Raw genomic sequence first — 21,392 nt, forward strand, 5'->3', positions numbered from 1 at the left:
TGATATACCCCCAAAAAGCTGAGTGGATATATAACAAAGTATTAACCAGGTTAGCTCTGAATAAAAAAATTTCCATGTACCTTCTCAATTTTGCTGTGAACCCTAAAATTGCTCTAAAAAATTGTCTTTAAAAAATGCAAACAGGGGCTTCCCTGGTGGCGCAGTGGTTGAGAGTCCGCCTGCCGATCCAGGGGACACGGGTTCGTGTCCCCGTCTGGGAAGATCCCACATGCCGCGGAGCGACTGGGCCCGTGAGCCATGGCCGCTGAGCCTGCGCGTCCCGAGCCTGTGCTCCGCAACAGGAGAGGCCACAACAGTGAGAGGCCAGCGTACCGCAAAGAAAAAAAAAAAAATGCAAACATTCAATGGAGTTCATAATAACGGAACAAGATTTGCTAGCTTTGTGGGGGGAAAAAAAAGAATTTCCAGTGATTTTTTTAAGCTTCTTCTTTGGAAGGCAGTATATGCAGAGGTTGCAGGCAAAGGCTCTGAGACCAAAAAGGCCTGGGTTAAATCCCAACTCTGCCACCACCTACTATGTGATCTTGGGCAAGTTACATACAATCTGCCTATTTCCTCATTAAAGGGGATGGCAGTACAACCTACATTATAGGTATGCAGGAGGATTAAATGGAAAGAATAGATATAGACATAGATAGACAGATAGAGATAAAGAATTCAGAACAATGCCTGATACATACTTAGCACTCACAATGTTCTTTGTCTTTTTTTTCAATAAGCATAAAACAACAATAATAATCAGAAAAATAACAGTAACATTTTCAGTTTTAGGAGCATACGTTGCTTTTATTATCAGAAAAAATATTAATAGTCAGCCTCCCCCGCCACATATCCACATGCTCCATATTCTCAGATACAACCAAGTGTGGATCAAAAATATTCAGGAAAAAAAAAATTCCAGAAAATTCCCAAAAGCAAACTTTGAACTTGCTGTGCTCCAGCAACTATTTACAAAGCACTTACATTGTATTGGGTATTACAGATAATCTAGAGATAATTTAAAGTATACGGGGGTATGTACATAGGTAATATGCAAATACTATGCTATTTTATATAAGGGACTTGAGCATCTGTGGATTGTGGTATCGGGGGTGGGGGGGCACATCCCAGAGATACAATTATACTATTTTCAATTTGGGGAGCAAGAGAGAATTTCTCAGAAATCTTCTGTGAGTATTCCATGAGACTGAAATAACTAGGTCTTAGTGGTTTACCAGGTTCATAAAAGTAACTACTTGGCGATGCAGAACTGGTTTGGCCATTCTCCCATCAGGCCTAATCAAGGCACTGGAGTTTGTAGCTATGCCCTAAATAATAGCTCCCTACCAGCTTACAGGACTGTCACATCCTTCCTTTCACTTTTGTCTCTTGCCCGCCTCCTCCTCATCTGAAGAAATAGTGAATAATTTCTCAAACTTAAATTTAAAATTGTTTTTAACTTAGGAGCAATTTTTAAAAAGTTTGTCTCTTCTCCCTCTGACTCAGGTTCCAAGGATCAGTGGTTTATTTCTCTTTCAGTTGAAAAACTGGAAAAACAGTGTGGTGTTTACTTTAAAATAAATGCATGCACTGTCTGTCAGGCTTGCCTCCTTGAGATGCATGGCCCACCCACCAGAACACTCCATCCTCATGGAAGAGGGAGGGAGGTGGTGCAGCCCTCGTGACTGGCCTATCTGTTCTTGGAACATAAAGTGCAGTTACAACCCTCTGCTTATAAGATTTTTAAATAAATAGGGAGCTGTTTGCTTTTTCTCCCTCTCTCATTTTTTTTTTTTTTAAATCTGGGAGACACACATGGGGAAAGAAAACAGACACGCATAGAAAACGAAGAGCATAAGCAAAAAGCTTTTCGAAGGTACTTCATTTTTCACAGTGGTCTGGGGACAGCAATTCTCTAACCGCCTCCTGTGCATATAGAAATGAGTAAAGATGTGGATGATGGTGAGAGCCAGGGTTCTCGTGGGGAAAGGAGGAAAGTTAGGAAGAACTCTGTGAGGTTGAATTAGAATTGGAGATTTCAGCATAAACTCATCACCTTGAATATATAGACACAGAATAGATATTTATGTGTGTGTGTGTGTGTATACATAAAGTCTTTCAGGAAAAATGAAGGCTCAAGAGCCAAGAAAGTTTTGAAGAAAAAGAGCAGTGAGGGGATTTCCCTGGTGGTCCAGTGGTAAAGAATCTACCTTCCAATGCAGGGGACACAGGTTCAATCCCTGGTCGGGGAACTAAGATCCCACATTCCGCGGGGCAACTAAGCCTGCACGCCAGAGTTCGCGCGCCTCAACAAGAGAGCCCACATGCCACAAACTACAGAGCCCACACGTTCTGGACCCCCGCGCGCCACTAGAGAGAAGCCCGAGTGTGGCAACGAAGAGACAGTGCACCACAACGAAAGATCTCGCATGCTTCAATGAAGATCCCGCATGCTGCAACTAAGACCCAACGCAGCCAAAAAAATAAAAATTAAAAAAAAAAAGCAGTGAGGAGAGGGATGTCCAAACTGATACTGGCACTCCCTCCAGTGAAAACAGTGACACCATAAAACCCATAAGGAAAAAATACAACTAGATCCTTGGCCTACACCATACACCAGAAAAACCTCCAGATTGATTAAAGCGTTAAACGTTTAAAAACTAAATAAAGAAAACCAGCACAAGTGTTAGTGTAAGGAAGGTATCTAACTGTATTTTTTCCCAAGTGGTAACTCAGTGGTTCTAAGACTTGAACCGGCATCAGGATGCCCTGGAGCATTTGTTAAAACACACATTGCTGGGCCCTATCTCCAGGTTTTCTGATTCTGTAGGACTGGGAGAGGGCCTGAGAATTTATGTTTCTAATATGTTTCCAAGTGACGCCTATGCTGCTGATCTGGACACCACACTTTGAAAACCACTGGGTTAACCAATGGTCCCAATTTGTTCACCTTTCTTTACTGATTTTAAATGCCACCTTTATCACATAGTAAATTCTATCTATGTTGGATGATGTTTGGAAAAAAATATATGATGGAGACATGTCAAAAGGATACAGGAGGGGTTCCCTGGTGACGCAGCGGTTGGGAGTCCACCTGCCGATGCAGGGGGCGCAGGTTCGTGCCCCGGTCCGGGAGGATCCCACCTGCCGCGGAGCGGTTGGGCCCATGAGCCATGGCCACTGGGCCTGCGTATCCGGAGCCTGTGCTCCGTGGTGGAAGAGGCCGCAGCGGTGAGAGGCCCACGTATAGCAAAAAAAAAAAAAGGATACAGGAGCAAGCTTGAAGAGGCACCCACTGGCCAAACCAGGGATACTTTGAGCATCAAAATAATGGCAGTAATAAATTATAACCCATGCATAAAATAAGAATCCATGAGTTGAGACTGATAATACATACCTACATAAAGGAAAAAGAAAAGCTCTTCCTTGCAGCAGTATGCCAACTAATAAATGTAGAAGGAATGACTAAATTGGAAAAAAAATTTTGCGACCATCAGAATATTAACTGATTCAGACAAAAATCATTAATGAATGCAAATACTAGTAGGTGAAGGTGTGATGAGGAACAGATATTTACATAGTCTCAAAGTATGGTATCTCCCCATAAAAAACTTCTTAGCTATAAAGAGAAAATAGTCATTTTACGGTGGAGAGCCTGGCAGACACAACCCTAACCCAATGGTCAAAGTTCACATCATCAATAATGAAACAAGCTGAGTTGTGTGCCCCCTGATCTGACACACTGAGAAGGATACAACATCGCTTCTGGAATGCTCCTGCCAAAAATGTGTAGTACTCTGAATCTAAACTGAGGAGATTCTACAAAAAGACAGCCTGAACTCTTTAACAATGACAGTGTCATCAAAGACAAAAATAGGCTGAGGAACTGACCCCAGATTTAAGGACAACCAAATGTAATGCACAATCTTGCATGGGATCCTGGAAATCACCTGAAGTGCATTTTTGCAACAATTAGAAAATACGAATTATATAACAATACTGTAAAAATGTTAGATTTCTTGATTAGGTTCATTTATAGTGGTTAGGCAAGAAAATATCCTTCTTAGGAAATACACATTTAAATATTCAGGGACAAAGATGTATAAGATTTATAATTTAAAATGATTCAGCAAATCACCATACATGCATATACAGACATACAGACGATGTTAAGGCAAATGCATCAAAATATCACCACATGGATGAAGAGTATAGGGGAGTTTTTTGTCCTAGCCTTGTAACTTGTCTCTGAATTTGAAATTATTTTAAAATAAAGAAGTTTGGAATTTTTTTTTTTTAATCTACTTCAAGCCATATTTCCCTCCTTGAAAGCAGGACAATCTGGTAGTGCCAAGGTCTGCAGTGTTGATGAGTCCAACTACCAGAGAGGAGAGCTACAAGAGAAAAGTGGGTCTCAGCTCCTATCTGCTACCAAGCTAGAAAGAAATGAAGATCATCCAGGGGCGGGTACGGCTGAAACATATGCTGGTGACTACTGGGGGATGGGGATTATGTTTGAAAATTCCCCTAATAAAAAGGTTTTTAAAAATCGGTATTCAGGGCTTCCCTCGTGGTGCAGTGGTTGGGAGTCCGCCTGCCGAGGCCCAGTGGCTAAGACTCCGTGCTCCCAATGCACGGGGCTGGGGTTCGATCCCTGGTCAGGGAACTAGATCCCACCTGCCGCAACTAAGAGTTCGCACACTGCAACTAAAGATTTTGCAGGCAACAACGAAGATCCCACATGCTGCAACTAAGACCCGGCGCAGACAAATAAATAAATAAATAAATTTTAAATTGGTATTCATTCAATTTTTTAAAAAATAAATTATCATTTTTCTTTTTTTATTTTCTTAAAGCATTGGTTCTTGCTTTGGGGACTTAACATTATTTTTAAGATTTTTTATTTTTATTTTATTGTACTTATTTATTCTTTATGTTTTGGCTGCATTGGGTCTTAGGTGTGGTACACAGGATCTTCACTGCGGCATGCGGGATTTTTTGTTGCAGCTCGCGGGCTTGTCTCTAGTTGTGGCATGTGGGTTTTCTCTCTCTAGTTGTGGTGCATGGCCTCTGTAGTTTGCAACATGCAGGCCCTCTAGTTGTGGCGTGCAGGCTCAGTAGTTGTGGCGCGTGGGCTTAGTTGCCCCACAGCATGTGGGATCTTAGTTCCCCGATCAAAGATCAAATCCCTGTTCCCTGCACTGGAAGGCAGATTCTTTACCACTGGACCACCAGGGAAGTCCCCAAAAAATAAATTAAAAAAAAAGCAATAGTCAAACTCAAAAGCTGGCTTCCACACAGAGATGACTAGAACCATCCTTAAGAGCCAAACCAGGACTTTTAGTCAAGTCCTCTGTGCAGCCACTGCCAGGTCAATGTCCCTGCAGAGTCAGCCAAGGCTGACCATTACGTAACTGCTGGACTTGAGTAAAACCCTCCACTGCAGCATCCCTCGGCCAGGGGAGGCAGGAAACATCAGCTGGGTCTCCCAGTCAACCTCCAAGTCCACCCAGGGGAAAACAAGGGAGCAAATGAAAGAATGAATTATGTCCCGTGGAGCAGAAAAACACCAGGTGGGGTAACCGCTACCCGTCACTCCCTTTCCCAGGAAAAGTGGTTTCAGGAAGACCCGGCCACAATGAGAGGAGTCACCTCACCTACTGTAACCCACTACCCTACGAAACCATATTCATACCTAGACACCACTCTGGAAACATTTCCCGTCCAGCAGCTCCCCAAGGAGAGCAGGCTCCAAGGCCGTGGTGCTGAAAAATGTCCCATGTTAATAATGGCCTCCCCACTCCACACCTGCAAAGCTTTTGCATTTGTCCAGTCTTAGAATTCTCTCTTGGAACAACCTCAGGGCTGCCTCCCATTTAGGCAAGGAGGTCCCATATCAGGAAACTGGGTCTCTGCTGTCCATCTCTGGGATTTGTACCTCCCAATCTTTGGGAAGGAAAGTATCAGAGGAGACAGAATAATAACTACCATTACTACTACTACTACTACTATAGTACGAACATGTGTCACATACTGTTGTTAGCTCACTTAATCTCAAAACAATATTTTACAGACAAGGAAACAGAAGCACTGAGAAGTTAAGTGTCTGATGTACAAAGCTGGTGGGATCAGGATTCAAACCTCGGGAGTCTGACTCCAGAGTCCACATGTTCTTAACCACTTCTCTACATGACAGATTTGCAATCATCAGAAACAGCCTTGCTCTATACAGAGGGCTTTAGGAAACACAGCCAGAATATTATCTATATTGTCATCCTAGATTTGTTTTCCTAAGAAAAAGCAGCCCACTGCCCAAATTTTCCATCAGATTTGGATCTGATGCGCCTCACTACTAAACCCAGCCACACACTCAAAGTGCTAAGGCTGGCGTCAGCAAGAGCAGTAGAAGCTGCAGCCACTGCCACAAGCAACACAGCCCCTGGGAGCCATAGGAAACATCCTCCTGAATCACGCTGGGCTCAAAGAGAAAATCACAAGAGCAATTACAAAAAAGGAGCAGAACACAGCAAAATGTAGGAGATGGCAAATTGGTTCTCCACCAGACAGTCTCTACTAAAGCTAAACATACATCCACCCTATGAAACAAGTCCTCAAGATAGATATAGATAGACACATAGATAGATTTAACAGAAGTGTATGTCTGTGTCTTCCAAAATACTTGTATAAGAATGTTCACAGCAGCTTTGCTCATGGTGGCTAAAAACTGGAACTAACCCAAACGGCTACCAACAGGAGATGAGACAAATAAATTGTGGTATATTCATACAATAGGATACCATACCCCAGTAAAAAAAAACAAACTCTCATTACATGCAAAAGCACAGATGAATTGATTTCACTGATACAAAATTCAAGAATAGGCAAAACTAATCAATAGTGATCAACAGTGATAAAATTCAGAATAGCTGTTATCTCAGGGCAGGGCAAGCAAGGGACATGGGGAAATTTCTGGGGTTCTGGGAATGTTCTATCTCTTGATCTGAGTGGTGATTACACAGATGTGAACACATGTAAATATTCACTGAGCTGTCTCACTTAAGATTTGTGCACTTTTCTTTAGCAGAAAAAAATTTGAATACCAAGTGGGGTAAAAATCAAAGACAAATTTAAAGCAAGAATGTTTTTATTATTAAATAAGACAGGACAAAAATAAATGCACTAAGCTTTCAACTCAAAAAGCTATAAATGACTGACTATTGAATAAATAAAGCAAAAAGATGAAAAAGGTTAACAAAGTTAAAAATAGAAATTAACGTTAGAAAACATGGTATAATTGATAAATAAGTCCAAGTAGTTGTCCTGTGAAAAATAAATTAAAAGCCAAAAGTTAAAACAAAAATGTTTATGCAAGTCAAGAAAAAAAAAATGGGGAAAAAACACACAAATACCAACATTTTTAAGTGAGAAAAACTAGAAACATTTTTAAAAATGAGAATGCTATCTCAAATCTTTATATTAATAACTTGAACATGAAACAGTTTACTCAGAATATATGCATTAACAAAATTGACACAAGATAAATCAGAAAAGCTGAACAAACCAATCATTATGGGGAAAGAACTGAAAAAGTCATCAAAGAATTATTTCAGAGAAAGCTGCCAGACCTAGTTGGTTTTATGGGTGAGCTCTTTCCTGCACTCATGGAACAGATAATTCCCATGTTATAGAGTCTATTCCCGAAGTTGGAAAGCACTTCAATTTACTTTATAAAATTAGCCTAGCCTTGATTCCAAAGATGACAAAAATAGTACAAAACTACAAACAAATGTCACTTATGAATTAGATGGAAAACCCCCAAATAAAATACGAACATGTAATTCTAAAAAAATTTTCAAGGAATAATCTACCATGAGCAATTAGGTATATTCTAGAAATTCTAAGGTTGTTACTACAAGGAAATTAATATAATACATTGAAAGGAGAAACATATAATTATCCCAATGGTTGCTTAAAAGCTATTTGCTGCATGTTGCAACTAAAAGATCTCGCGTGCCACAACTAAGACCCGACGCAGCCAAATAAATATTTTTTAAAAGATAAAATAAAAACTATTTGCTCAAAATTCAACCCTTATCCTGATTTTTTAAAAAAGACAACAATGATTAGTAAACCAAGAAGACAGGTTACCAACTAATACCCAACCTGACACCTAAATAAGTCACTATAAGCTTAGTTATTAGGGGAGAATGCCCACTCCATCACCACTAAAACAGGAAGTTGTATACAAAGCAACTAACAAAGAAAAAGAAGTAAAATTATCTCCTAAGACGATCAAAATTTTCGATCTTAGAAACCACATAAACGTCTACCAAGAAAATCCAAAAGAAACTGTTGAAAATCTATACTAAGAATTCAGCAAGTGACTGATTATATAAAAGAAAATACAGAAACTAATAGTCATATACCAACAACACTAAGTTAGAAGACATAATAGAAAAAGATCCCACTGAAAATAATATCAAACCTTCTTTAAAAACTAAAAGAATCTATCTGAAGATAACTTCAAAATGATTTGAGTGAATTTAGAGACATTCCATGTTCCTAGTATGAAAATTCTCCATAAAGAAACTTTACATATGATAGATTCCAACAAAAATCTCAAGGGATTGGGGGTAGGAGAATAGGAAGAGGGGAGAACCTGACAAAATAATGTAAAATTCATGTGATGATGTCATCCATGCAAAGAAGAGGCAGGAAGATTTTGAAAAGAAGAGAAACTTGAACTGTCAGATATTAAAAACATAACATAATGTTATACTAGCTAAGGCAGAGTGATTTGAAAAGGCTGAAAAAAAACAGCAATGAATGGAAAGTCCCAAACAGGCCCAAATATACATATGTTTTTAATATATGCTTAAGGTAGCAACTCAGATCACTGGGGATATAGATAGGTTATTTAATAAGTAGTGCTAAAGTAATCAGTTAACTATTCAGGATAAATTAAATTAGATCCCTACTCACACTGTACACAAAGATAAATTCACTTGGATGAAGAATTAAATTAAAAATATAAAATCACAATGAACTAGGGGAAAATAGAGATGATCATTTACCTGATCTCAGAATAAAGGAAAGCCTTCCAAAACATAAAAGAAAAGGCTGAAAATATAAAAGGTAACAGACTTGACTACAGAAAGTTTAAAACATCTGTATGGAAAAAAGGAAAAAAAAAGCCTGAAAAATTAAAATGCAAATGAAAAACTGGGAAAACACAAATTACAAGACAAAGAATAACAGCCTTAACATATAAAGAGCTCTGTCAAAACCAAAAGAGAAAAATGCACATTTCAGTAAAAAAATGAGCAAAGGACATTAATAAGGCAATAAACACACTTTAAAAACATTCAGGGCTTCCCTGGTGGCGCAGTGGTTGAGAGTCCGCCTGCCGATGCAGGGGACGCGAGTTCGTGCCCCGATCTGGGAAGATCCCCCATGCCGTGGAGCGGCTGGGCCGGTGAGCCATGGCCGCTGAGCCTGCGCGTCCGGAGCCTGTGCTGGGCAACTGGAGAGGCCACAACAGTGAGAGGCCCGCGTACCAGAAAAAAAAAAAAAAAATTCAGTCTCCTTGAGTAAATTACAGCTTTAAAAAAGGTGGAGTGGAGGTGGGGGGACTTCAAAGACATAACCACCAAATGCAATGAGGGGACGTTGCCCAAATCCAGGTTGGGGCAAACCAACTGTAAAACAACACTTTGAGATAGATGGTGAAATCGAATATGAACTGGGTATTAGGTGATAATGAGGAATTCGTGTAAATATTGCCAGGTGTGATAATGGTACAGTAATTATGTAAAAAAAGTCCTTTTTTAATGAGATGCATGCTGAAGAATCTAGGATAAAAGGTTGAAACACCTGTAATTTACTTTAAATACTGCAACCAAAAAGAAATAGATGAAGCAAATCTGGCAAAATGTTAATTATAAAATAGGCTAAAAAATATATATGTATATATTTTTTTTTTACAAATAAATCCAATAAATGTTAAAGTGCAATAGAAACCAGCCATCTCAGCTACTGCTGATGGAAGGATAAATGGGTAGAACTTTTCTGGAGGGTAATCTGGCAATGTGTCCGAAACCTTGAAAAATGTTTAAATCCAGCAAGTCTATGTTCAATAATTTAATACACATTTTTAACAATTGGTACAAAGATTTGTAAACTTATAAGTTTATCAAAATAGCATTATTTGTGACTGTGAAATACTGAAAACTACCCAAATGTTCAACCTTAAATTTTCACACAGCCATCTGATAAGACTACTACCAGACAGTGATCAAAAACTGACTTCTGAGGAACAATTAAATATTTTATGGTACAACAGGTATGGAAAACAGTATGGCGGTTCCTCAAAAAATTAAAATAGAATTACCATGTGATGCAGCTATTCTACTTCTGAATATATATCCAAAAGAACTGAAAGCAGGGACTTGAAGAGCTATTTGGACACCCATGTTCACAACAGCACTGTTCACTACAGGCAAAAAGTAGAAGCAACCCAAATGTCCTTGGATGGATGAATGGATCAGCAAAATGCGGCATACAATGCAATATTATTCAGCATAAAAAAGATGATTCTGGGGACTTCCCTGGTGGCGCACTGGTTAAGAATCCGCCTGCCAATGCAGGGGACACGGGTTCGAGCCCTGGTCCGGGAAGATCCCACATGCCGCAGAGCAACTAAGCCCGTGCGCCACAACTACTGAGCCTGCACTCTAGAACCCACGAGCCACAACTACTGAGCCGTCCAGCAGCTAGGACTCCGTGCTTTCCCTGCCGAGAGCCCGGGTTCAATCCCTGGTCAGGTAACTAAGATCCCACAAGCCGTGCAGTGTGGCCAAAATAAAATAAAATAAAATTTTAAAAGAAAGAAAAAAAAAGGTGATTCTGATACGTACCACGTGAAAGAGGCTTAAGGACATTATGCTGAGTGAAAGAAGCCAGACACAAAAGGGTAAATACTGTATGATGCCACTCATATGCAGTACCTAGAGTAAGCAGATTCATAGGGACAGAGAGTTGAATGGTGTGGGTTGAGAGAAGGGAGGGAGTTACTGTTTAATGGGTACAGAGTTTGCGTTTAGCAAGATGAAAAAGTCCTGGAGACAGATGGAGGTGATGGCTGCAGAATCCTGTCAATGTACTTAATGCCACTGAACTGTACATTTAAAAATGGTTACGATGGTAAGTTTTACGTTATGTGTTTTTTTAAATCACAATTAAAAATAAAGATATAGTAATACATTTTAAAGAGAAGAATGCATGTTGCAAAATAATAAGTTCATGTATGATCTCAATTTTGTTTCACTGATGTCTTAAATATTAATACACAGCGCACAGGGACAAAAAGCTCAGAAAGGCATATATCAAAATGTTAACAATAATTATCTCTAGGTACTGTGCTTCCAGGAGAGTTTCATCTTCTTTGTGTGTCTGTGTGCTTTTGTGTGATTCCCAATTTTTCAACAATTACTTTTGTAATTGAAAGCAAAAATATGCCAACTGGACAAATGAAAAAGGAGAGAAAAGGACACTCATGTCGCTTGCTGATCCTAATGTGAGAATGCCCACAAGTCTATTTCCAAATGACATAGTAAATATAATCCTCCTTGAGAATCAAATTATAAAAGGCAGGCTAGCATTTGGGAAAATAAAGACCGACTCAGAAGACAGAGCAGCGGGGTGTTCCCTGCAGAATTAGAATAGAGGCAGATCCTCATTTCAGACGATTCCCGAGTCCGGAGTGGGTTCACCACATCAGTGTGTGCCCAGCAGAAAGAAAAAGACCGGCGGAGCCTCACACCCTACTCAAGAGGCCCATCAGAAAGGACAGGCTCAGAAAGGAAAGACTCTTGAATCAAGCAGCACTCTCCCTGGGACTCGGGGCTCCCCACCCACACATCTCTCTTAAACTAAATCCACGTTCAGAAAATATTTGCTAGACAGCACACATCAAGAAAAGAAGGAGCCTTTCTTTCTGTGGCATTCCCTCACCACATCTGGTACTGCTCTGAATAGAGGCTTTATGAGGGAGGATCCAGATACCTCAGCCATGGGTTACTCCACTGACCACAAACAGCAATAAACAGACGTGAGGATTTAGATTTCCGTGCAGCCGAGGCATGCTGAATAATCATGATAGAGCTTCCACTGCATTCCAACAACCAGGAAATGTTTATCGAGCGCCTTCTAAGCACAGGGCACCATTTGTAACACCATTCCACGCAGACAGGCAGGCACACATGTACATACCCACCCACAGACGAAGCTCCTTTGTTGTGTTTGAGGGATCAGACTAGGAAAGTAATGATTTAGGTTGGAGGCATTTGACAGTTTGATTTTACACATCACACATCAGGATCAGGAAAAGAGGGGTAGAGGGAAAGTATGCATCCCTGAGGAAGGATCAAGGGGGAGACATCAGTGCATCCCACCACTAGGGGCCCTAGACCAAGGGGCTGAGTTCCGCGATAGAGGCAGAGAGTAGCTCTCAGTCTTCCTAGAACTCCACGGACCACATCCACCGGGAGTACAGTAACTGCAGCCTCTGGTCCTGGAGGAAACTGCATCACCAGGTTTATCCACCATGTGAGAGACATCCACGCCTTCACATTCTTTCCCCCACCCCCACAAATAAATGACGTCAGGTACCCCTTCTTTGTACATACTTTTGCCCCCATTGTTCTTCAGGACATTGGAGAGGTTGACAGAGGCGGTGCCTAGCAGTTCATTTCTCAAGGTGTGGCAGCTCCAGACCTTCAAATCTAAATGACTCTGGGCCGTGACATTCCTGGAAAACAAATACTTGATTCATCATATCCAAGCAGATCAGTCACTCCTGTAACTTAGAAGAAAACAGAGAAACTACACTGCTGACATCTTGAAGGTGGCGGGAACCCCAAAGAAGAAGACACTCACATATACCCTTTCCCCCCCAGAGCTGACCCTGTAACCATCTAGCTAACAATGAACACTCTGTGACCTCGATGATGTAAAAACACCTGAAGAGAAAGTGCCTCAGGTACCAAAGGCGGAAGGACTAGAGGCTGCTACAGGAAACCTGGATCTCCCACAACCCCTTCCTCTATTCTCCTGGGGGGCTGCATTCGGAGAGAAGGGGTTTTCTCTTACAAAATGATGATCTCGTTCCAGAGAAGCTCGGAGCTCCCAATTCGCTTCCCAGTCTTCTTGGTCTCACTGGGGAGTCCATCCACTGCCACTTCCACAAACGAGTTAATTCGAGGTTGACGACTGTGCACCTTGGGCTTTGCTGACACCACTGGACAGGAAAGCCAGAAGAAGTCAAGGATGAGTCAGAGGGCTCCCAGCTGCCCCCCTGTGGCAGATGTGCTCCCTCTTTTTTTGTTGTTTCTTTTAAAAAAGAAATTTTGTCTTTTCCTCATTCTAAAAAGACTTCTTTTTTAATGTGAGGGTATAAAAAGAGCATAAGAAAAGAAGCATAAGAGAAAAAATCACTCCTAACCCAAAAACACTGGGATAATTATCATTAAGATGTTGGTAAATACAGACTTTCTAGACTTTCATCTTTTATGTCTCCAATTCTTTAAAAATTCCTCTCCCCCCAAAATCCATTTTAAAAAGCTGCAACATAAGCCCATTACAAGCATACACCATAATTTAGGCAACTATTCTTTCACTGTTGAATAGATTGCTTCCAACTTTTGGCTTGGGGAAAATGACCACAAATGTATATAGTATCTGCATGCATTTCTGAGTATTCTTCCAAAGGATATGAACATTTTTTAAAGTTCTTAAAACTGCTCAGTTCCTTTCTAAACCCATGTAGACACCTATCAGCACTATAGGAATATATCCATTTCACCAAACACTGCATAGCACTGAGTACTATGTTTTTTTCACCCTTTGCAAATCATGTAGGTAAAAAAAAAATAGTATAAAGATAATAGCTAAGAGTTAATGAGCACTTATTACAGATCCTGTGCTATGCACACATTATCTAACCGAATCCTTACAATGAGGCAGGAAATACATCATCATTCCTTTTCACCCAGGAGGAAACAAGCTTGGGGAAGCTAGGTCATTGCCCCAGGCTACCCATCCAGGGAGCTGGCAGCCTGACTCCACACCATGCTATATGCCATTTCCAGACTTTGCTTATTTGTTCTAATGCTTTTCTTTCAATTACTAGCCAGATTGAACAGTTTTTCCATGTACTTGTTAACCACCTGCATTTCCTCTTCTGTTCATTTCCTTCATGTGGCAGCATTTCTGATGCTTACACGGCACCAGCAAGCGAGGGGCTCAGCACCAACTAAGCAAGCATACGCCCAGGGCTGGATGCTAGACAAGCTCCTTTTGTAGCATTTATCAGCCATGGTGGAAACTCCAGATCACTAGGACGAAACCCATCTGGATGTTTTCTATCCTATGCCCCAAATCAGAGCATATAACTGACGTTCCTTACCCATGATGACAAGACTGCCTGAACCTGAGTTCCCATCAAGAGTTAGCAAACCTCTCCCTCCTAGACCTTTCTGAGGGATGACAGTCCTATAAGGGTCCACAACTTGGCAAAGGGCAAAGCCACCTCTGATTGTTTTTTAGCAATACGTGTCTTCTCCAGGACCAAAAGAACACTAGAGAGAAAGTCAAGGAACAACAGCAACAAAAGCTGTCGTGAAGATTAAGAAGCAACAAGGGTTGGTACTAGGAAAAAAGGTCGTAGAGCTGGGAAATGTGGCCCAGAGTGGGAAAATGAAAATACTACACACATAGACCAAGGTTAACTGAGGCCACCTGGTGGTGTGAGCGCAGATCTGCAGGCAGACCCTTAAACGTAAAAATATAGATAAAAAATAGGAACTAGTTATATAGAGTCCTACCACTTTGAGCTAGACAGTTTCTTTGAAATCAACAAGTTCAAACCCTTTATTTAATAGTTGGGCAAGCTAAGATCCAGGGAAGTGAGACATATCCAAAATCACGGAGCTAGTCAAAGGCAGTGCTAAGCCTGGAATCAAGCCTCTCAGCTCCCGGGCTGATTCTTTGAACCCTTCCATCAAGTTTCCCTTTTGGTCCTTGTTTTTTTAGTATCTACTTTTAAAAAAAATTTTATTGATATAATTTCAGACATTTAGAAAAGTTGCAAGACTAATACAAAGAATTCTTATAAACCCTTCACCGGGGACTTCCCTGGTGGTCCACTGGTAGAGAATCCCCCTTCCAACTCAGGGGACGTGGGTTCAATCCCTGGTCGGGGAAGTAAGATCCCACAAGCTATGGGGCAACTAAGCCCGTGCGCCACAACTACTGAGCCCACGCGTCTCAATTAGAGACAGAAAACCTGCATGACACGACTAGAGAGAAGCCCAAGTGCCACAACAAAAGATTTCACATGCCACAAAGAAGACCCAACGCAGCCAAATAAATAAATTAATTAATTAAATAATTTGATTAAAAAACCCTTCACCCAAAGTCACCAAATATTAACTTTCTACGCTACTTGCTTTATTACTCTCTCTTTTTCTCTCCCTAAATACTTCAGTGTGTCTTTTCTAAGAACTAAGACATTTTCTAATGTTACCATAGTATAATTATCAACACTGGGAAATTCAACATTCTTTAATACTATTATCTAAGGTACAGACCTTATTCAAATTTTGCCAATTACCCTATCAATGTCCATTATAGCAAAAGAGAAAAGATTTTTTTCTAGTCCTGGACTCAATCTAAGATCACATGGTGCAGTCAGTAGTTTTTTGTGAAGTTTCCAATTTACATAAAAATTGAAAGAATAGAATAAATAATTGCACATTATTTACTAACTGCTACCATTTTGCCACATATGCTTTTCTGTCTCTCTCTCAGCGTCTATCATCAATATTACCCAGAGAACTTCCGCAATAATAAAAATGTTCTACACCAGCGCTGTCCAATACATTGCCATGAGATACATATGGTTATAAAGCACTTGAAATATGGCTAGTGAGACTGAGGACTGGAGCTTTAAATTTTATTTAATTTTAATGTAAATAGTTCTATGTGGCTATACTTGCTACCCTATTGGATAGGACAGGACCCAGATATATATATGACATCTGTATTTAAAAAAAAAGTTAGTTGGAGATATCATGACAGATCGGCCCTGATTACTTTCAGAATGCAATTCCAAACAATAAGGGCATTCTTCCACCTACCACACCACCATTATTATACCTAAAAAAAAAATGTATAGTCACTCCTTCCATCATTTGATACCCATTCCATATTCAAATTTTCCCAGTTGTTCCCAACTTTTTTTTTTAATATTTATTTGGTTGTGCCAGGATTTAGTTGCGGCCCTCCAGCTCTGTAGTTGTGGCACGCGGGCTTCTTAGTTGTAGCATGCCAACTCTTAACTGTGGCATGCATGTGGGATCTAGTTCCCTGACCAGGGATCAAATCCATGCCCTCTGCATTGGGAGCACAGAGTCATAACCACTGCGCCACCAGGGAAGTCCCCCAAACATATTTTTATAGCTGTTTTTCTCCCAACCCAGGATCCAATCAAGATGAACAAACTGTACATGTGGGATCTTCCTGGACCGGGGCACGAACCCGCGTCCCTTGCATCGGCAGGCGGACTCTCAACCACTGCGCCACCAGGGAAGCCCCATGACAATGATTTTTAAAGACTTCCTTCCACCAGCTGTCTTATAGAATGCTAAATCCTGCATTTTTCTGATTGTTTCCTCATGGTTAGATTTACAGTGAACATTTTTGTCAAGAATACTAACTACACAGGTTAGGTTGTATACTTCTTACTGTACACACCAGGCCATCCTCCTATTGGGGATACTAATTTTGATCCCATGGTTAATGTGGGGTTTGCCAGGTCACTCCACTGTAAAGATACATTTTCCCCGCAGTAATTTATAATTAATAAGTGGGGTGATATTTTCAATGTTTCTTGTTCTTAAAAGACAAGCCAGGGCTTCCCTGGTGGCGCAGTGGTTGAGAGTCCGCCTGCCGATGCAGGGGACATGGGTTCGTGACCCGGTCCGGGAAGATCCCACATGCCGTGGAGCGGCTAGGCCCGTGAGCCATGGCCACTGAGCCTGTGCGTCAGGAGCCTGTGCTCCGCAGTGGGAGAGGCCACAACAGTGAGAGGCCCGCGTACAGCCAAAAAAAAAGAAAAAAAAAAAGACAAGCCAAAATAAAGGTCTCAAGTTTATCTAGAAAGTTTATTTACTATTTGATAAAATGTAAATGTCAGTTTCTTATACATGGAGTCACATCTTCACATAGGATTTAGCTTTTAAAGTCAACAAATAAGGCAAAAAATCACATATTTCCAAAATTATACCCCTGAAAAGCTCTTAGGAAGGCAACAGAATAAAGTGTGGCATATTATCCTTCTATAGGTTCCAAACAGCCAGTTTTTTGCTTTGCTGTGCTGTGTTTTCAGTGTTCCTTCAGTTAAATATCAGATAAAATAGTTGGCTTACGTTTGAGGACCTTAGTGTATTTAAAAAGTGTATTGTAAAACTCTAGGACTGGAGGAGAAGGATAACTTGGGAGATTGGGATTGACATATACACACTATTACTATATATAAAATAGATAACCAGGGCTCCCCTGGTGACACAGTGGTTAAGAATCCGCCTGCCAATGCAGGGGACACAGGTTCGAATCCTGGTCAAGGAAGGTCCCACATGCCACAGAGCAACTAAGCCTGTGCGCCACAACTATTGAGCCTGCGCTCTAGAGCCAGAGAACCACAAGTACTGAGCCCACGTGCCACAACTACTGAAGCCCTCGCGCCTAGAGCCCATGCTCCGCAACAAGAGAAGCCACTGCAATGAGAAGCCCGTGCACCACAACGAAGAGTAGCCGCCGTTCGTGGCAACTAGCGAAAAGCCCGCGTGCAGCAACCAAGACCCCATGCAGCCAAAAAAATAAATAAACAAAATTAATTAAAAAAATAAATACAATAGATAACTAATAAGGACCTACTGTATATAACACAGGGAACTCTACTCAATACTCCTTAGTGACCTATATGGGAAAAGAATCTTAAAAAGAGGGGATATGTGCATATGCATAACTGACTCACTTTACCATACACCTGAAACTAACACAACACTGTAAATCAACTATACTCCAATAAAAATTTTTAAAGATAAAAAATAAAAAAATAAATCTCTAGGACTGCACAGGGAACTGAGGCAGAGAGAGGGGACAGCATAGCAACAGCTCCCAAATTACACCAGAGGCTCTATCCACAAAATGCACAGGAGGAAGAACCACCCACACTGTTTAAATGGTTGCTTCTCTCCTCTTTCTCCCCCACCATTTTCCTGGATGGTATTATCAACTCCCTATAGCTTAAGTGCATATATAACGAGGTGCACCTGTATTATCAAGTTAGCTCTCTCCACACTAGTGAGAAAATACACATCAGGGAAAGGCAAGAGAGAAATCTTTAGAAGTCAGAGCCTGTTCCTGAATAACATGGTCCCAAAACAGGGACCTCAGGATATCACCAGTTTCCATGGGCAGGCTTCTGTTCTGACCTAGCCCTGCTAATTATTAGCTAGGCAGTAAAGGCTGTAGTCTCAAGTTCAAGACCCTACCAGTTCACTCTAATCCTTCTCCCTTCTCAAAAGGGCTGGAACAGCCATGAGACACCAAGAAAAGTAATTAAAATGTATGAAGACTATAAAAAAAAATCAATAACTCAATAAGAAACAGCCAAAGAATAGACACAGGCAACCCACAGAAAAGGAAATACAGATTTACTTAAACATATGATAGGACACTAAACATCACTTATCATTTAATGAGAAATAAAACTATGCTGAGAACACAATTTTTTTTTTTTAACCAACCAGACTGGCAAAGATAAAAAAAAAAAAAATCTGACAACATATCATGTTGGTAAAAGTGTGGGGACTACAGCCGTACCACCCTGAATGCCCCTGAACTCGGAAGCTAAGCAGGGTTGGGCCTGGGTAGTACTTGGATGGGAGACCGCTTGGCAATACCAGGTGCTGTAGGCTTAAAAAAAAAAAAAAAAAAGATGATGTGGGAAAAGGAGCACTCATTGATAACAACAGGTTCCCTCCAGGCGAGGGAACTGGGGAGCTGCAGGAACGGAAACAATTGTAAACTATGTGAGTGTGTGAAATAAATGAATAACATTTCCATTTTTCAAACAATAATTTAAAAATTTGGACCAAAGATACAATTTTGCCTCCCAATGATCACGTTGAGAGGCCTGAGCCCAGATACTGAATGCCACTCCTCTCTCCCCGAGCATCTTGTGGTCCCGTGACTCCTCCTCCTGAAGCTACTGGAGCAGCAGGCTTTCATCCGTGTGATATTTACTGAGGCCTCACTATGTGTCAGGCACTGTTCTAGGCTTTGGGGCATCAACAGTAAGCAAAACAGACAAAAACCCCTGTTCTCGTGGGGCTTACATTCTACGGAAAGAGATAGTGAATAAATGAAATAGATTCCAATAGGTCAAACATTAAATAGTGACAGGGGCTGATAAGAAAAAGATAAGGTGATGAAGGGGAGAGACATGAGGGAATCAGGGAAGGGAGCCTTTAGATGGGGGAATCAGGGAAGGCCTCGTTGAAGAGAGTGACTTCGGGGTAAAAACCTGCAGAAAGTAAGGAAGCAGACCAGGTAGATAACTCAGCCAAAAGAGCATTTCATTCAGCGGGAACAGCAAGTGCAAAGGCCCAGGGGTGGGAGTGTACCTGGTAGAGGCAATGAATAGCACGGGAGGTCCATGTGGACCTGTGCATCTAGCCAAAGAGGAGTAAATGTGGAACAGGAAATGAGAAATGGAAGGGGTCATATCACGTGGGATCTTCAGCTTGTATGCGGAGTGAGATAGACAGTCCTTGATGTGTTTGAGCAGAGAAGTGACAAGAGCTGGCTTACACTGTAACAAGATCACTGGCTGCTGTGCGATAAACAGAATGAAGCGGGGCAAAGGGCAGAAGTAGGAAGCCAGGTTAGGAGGCTACCGCCTTAATCTAGGGCAGAGATGATGCCAGCTGGTGGGTCAGCAGGGGTGGTGAGAAGTGGCTGAACGCTGCCCACATTTTGAATGTAGACAAAACCAGATTTGCTGAATACAGGATATTGAGGAAAAAAAAAAAATCAGGTCAGTTCCAGGCATGTCACATTTTAGACGTTTACTAAGCCTTCAAGTGGAGATGCCAAGTGAGCTACTGGATATACAAACCTGGAGTTCAGAGACAAGGCCAGGCTGGAGATACAAATGTGGCAGTGATCCTACTATTTGGTGGCATTTAAAGTGATAAGGTTCGGATGAGCTCACCAAGGGAATGAGCGTAGATAGAAAAGAGCCCTGGAGCAGGAAGGATTCGCCATTTTATATAATTCTTTCCAAAAGTTCTTTTCATCCCCCTCCTCTTCAAAAACTCCAGCTATAATATGACAACCCTATAAGAATGAATAGTTATGCTCGTAAGCCAAAGTGTGGTATAATTCCACCTCTTTCCCAAAGATGGGGCTGGACCTGAAATGACAAACTTCATACAGTGCCACTCACCTTTCAGAATAAGCTGAGACTTCTCAAAAGGCAGGGCCACCCCTGCCCGGCTGGAGCTGGCAGATGCCATGTCATCACCAGGAAACTGAAAGACAAACAAAGCAGCAGGTTTAGAGGATATCTGAGAAGAGACTGAGGAACTGAACCCAATTTTAATATCTAAGTCTAAAGAGATAGAAGCAAGAAAATATAAACATCCAGGACTTCTCTAGTGGTGCAGTGGTTAGGAATCCACCTGCCAATGCAGGGGACACGGGTTGAAGCCCTGGTCCGGGAAGATCCCACATGCCACAGAGCAACTAATAAGCCCGTGTGCCACAACTACTGAGCCCGCGTGCCACAACTACTGAAGCCCGCACGCCTAGAGCCCGTGCTCCTCAACAAGAGAAGCCACCGCGATGAGAAGTACATGCACAGCAACAAAGAGTAGCCCCCTTCACTGCAACTAGAGAAAGCCCACGCGCAGCAACAAAGACCCAACACAGCCAAAAATAAATAAATAAATTTTATTTAAAAAAAAAGAAAATATAAACATCTAAGCAACTGCAGCCACGCTGCTTCAGGCAGAGTGGTGTCTGTCTTGTAATGAGTACTGAATCTGGGTAGCACTTGGATGGGCTAAGAAGGACACAGCACTGCTATATCAACCTCTTAAGGACGGAGAGCCTAAAATAATATCTCCAAAAGGAAAGTCACAGTTCAACAATTTTTTAAAAAGTAGGGACCTTCCCGGCAGTCCAGTGGTTAAGACTCTGAACTTCCACTGGAGGGGGCACGGGTTCAATTCCTGGTCGGGGAACTAAGATCCCAAATGTCTCAC

The 21,392-nt window shown here is 41.4% G+C and overlaps 1 protein-coding gene and 1 pseudogene across 1 annotated transcript in view; one reads left to right on the plus strand and one right to left on the minus strand.

The window, feature by feature from the left end:
• The window catches only part of WWP2 (WW domain containing E3 ubiquitin protein ligase 2), a 122,094-nt gene extending 101,437 nt beyond the window's left edge, over positions 1 to 20,657 (minus strand). Inside the window, exons 1-3 of the mRNA XM_024763090.1 lie at positions 20,573 to 20,657; positions 13,150 to 13,297; positions 12,687 to 12,808 (exon numbers count right to left, since the gene is read on the minus strand). Coding sequence (XP_024618858.1) covers positions 12,687 to 12,808; positions 13,150 to 13,297; positions 20,573 to 20,642 — 340 coding nt within the window. The 5' untranslated portion in view covers positions 20,643 to 20,657. The remainder of the gene's footprint in view (positions 1 to 12,686; positions 12,809 to 13,149; positions 13,298 to 20,572) is intronic.
• Positions 18,932 to 19,040, plus strand: LOC112411803 (uncharacterized; annotated as a pseudogene).
• Positions 20,658 to 21,392: the final 735 nt, after the last annotated feature.

The sequence above is a fragment of the Neophocaena asiaeorientalis genome, unplaced genomic scaffold (assembly GCF_003031525.2).
Source record: "Neophocaena asiaeorientalis asiaeorientalis breed wild unplaced genomic scaffold, Neophocaena_asiaeorientalis_V1.1 scaffold678, whole genome shotgun sequence".
NCBI lineage: Eukaryota > Metazoa > Chordata > Mammalia > Artiodactyla > Phocoenidae > Neophocaena > Neophocaena asiaeorientalis.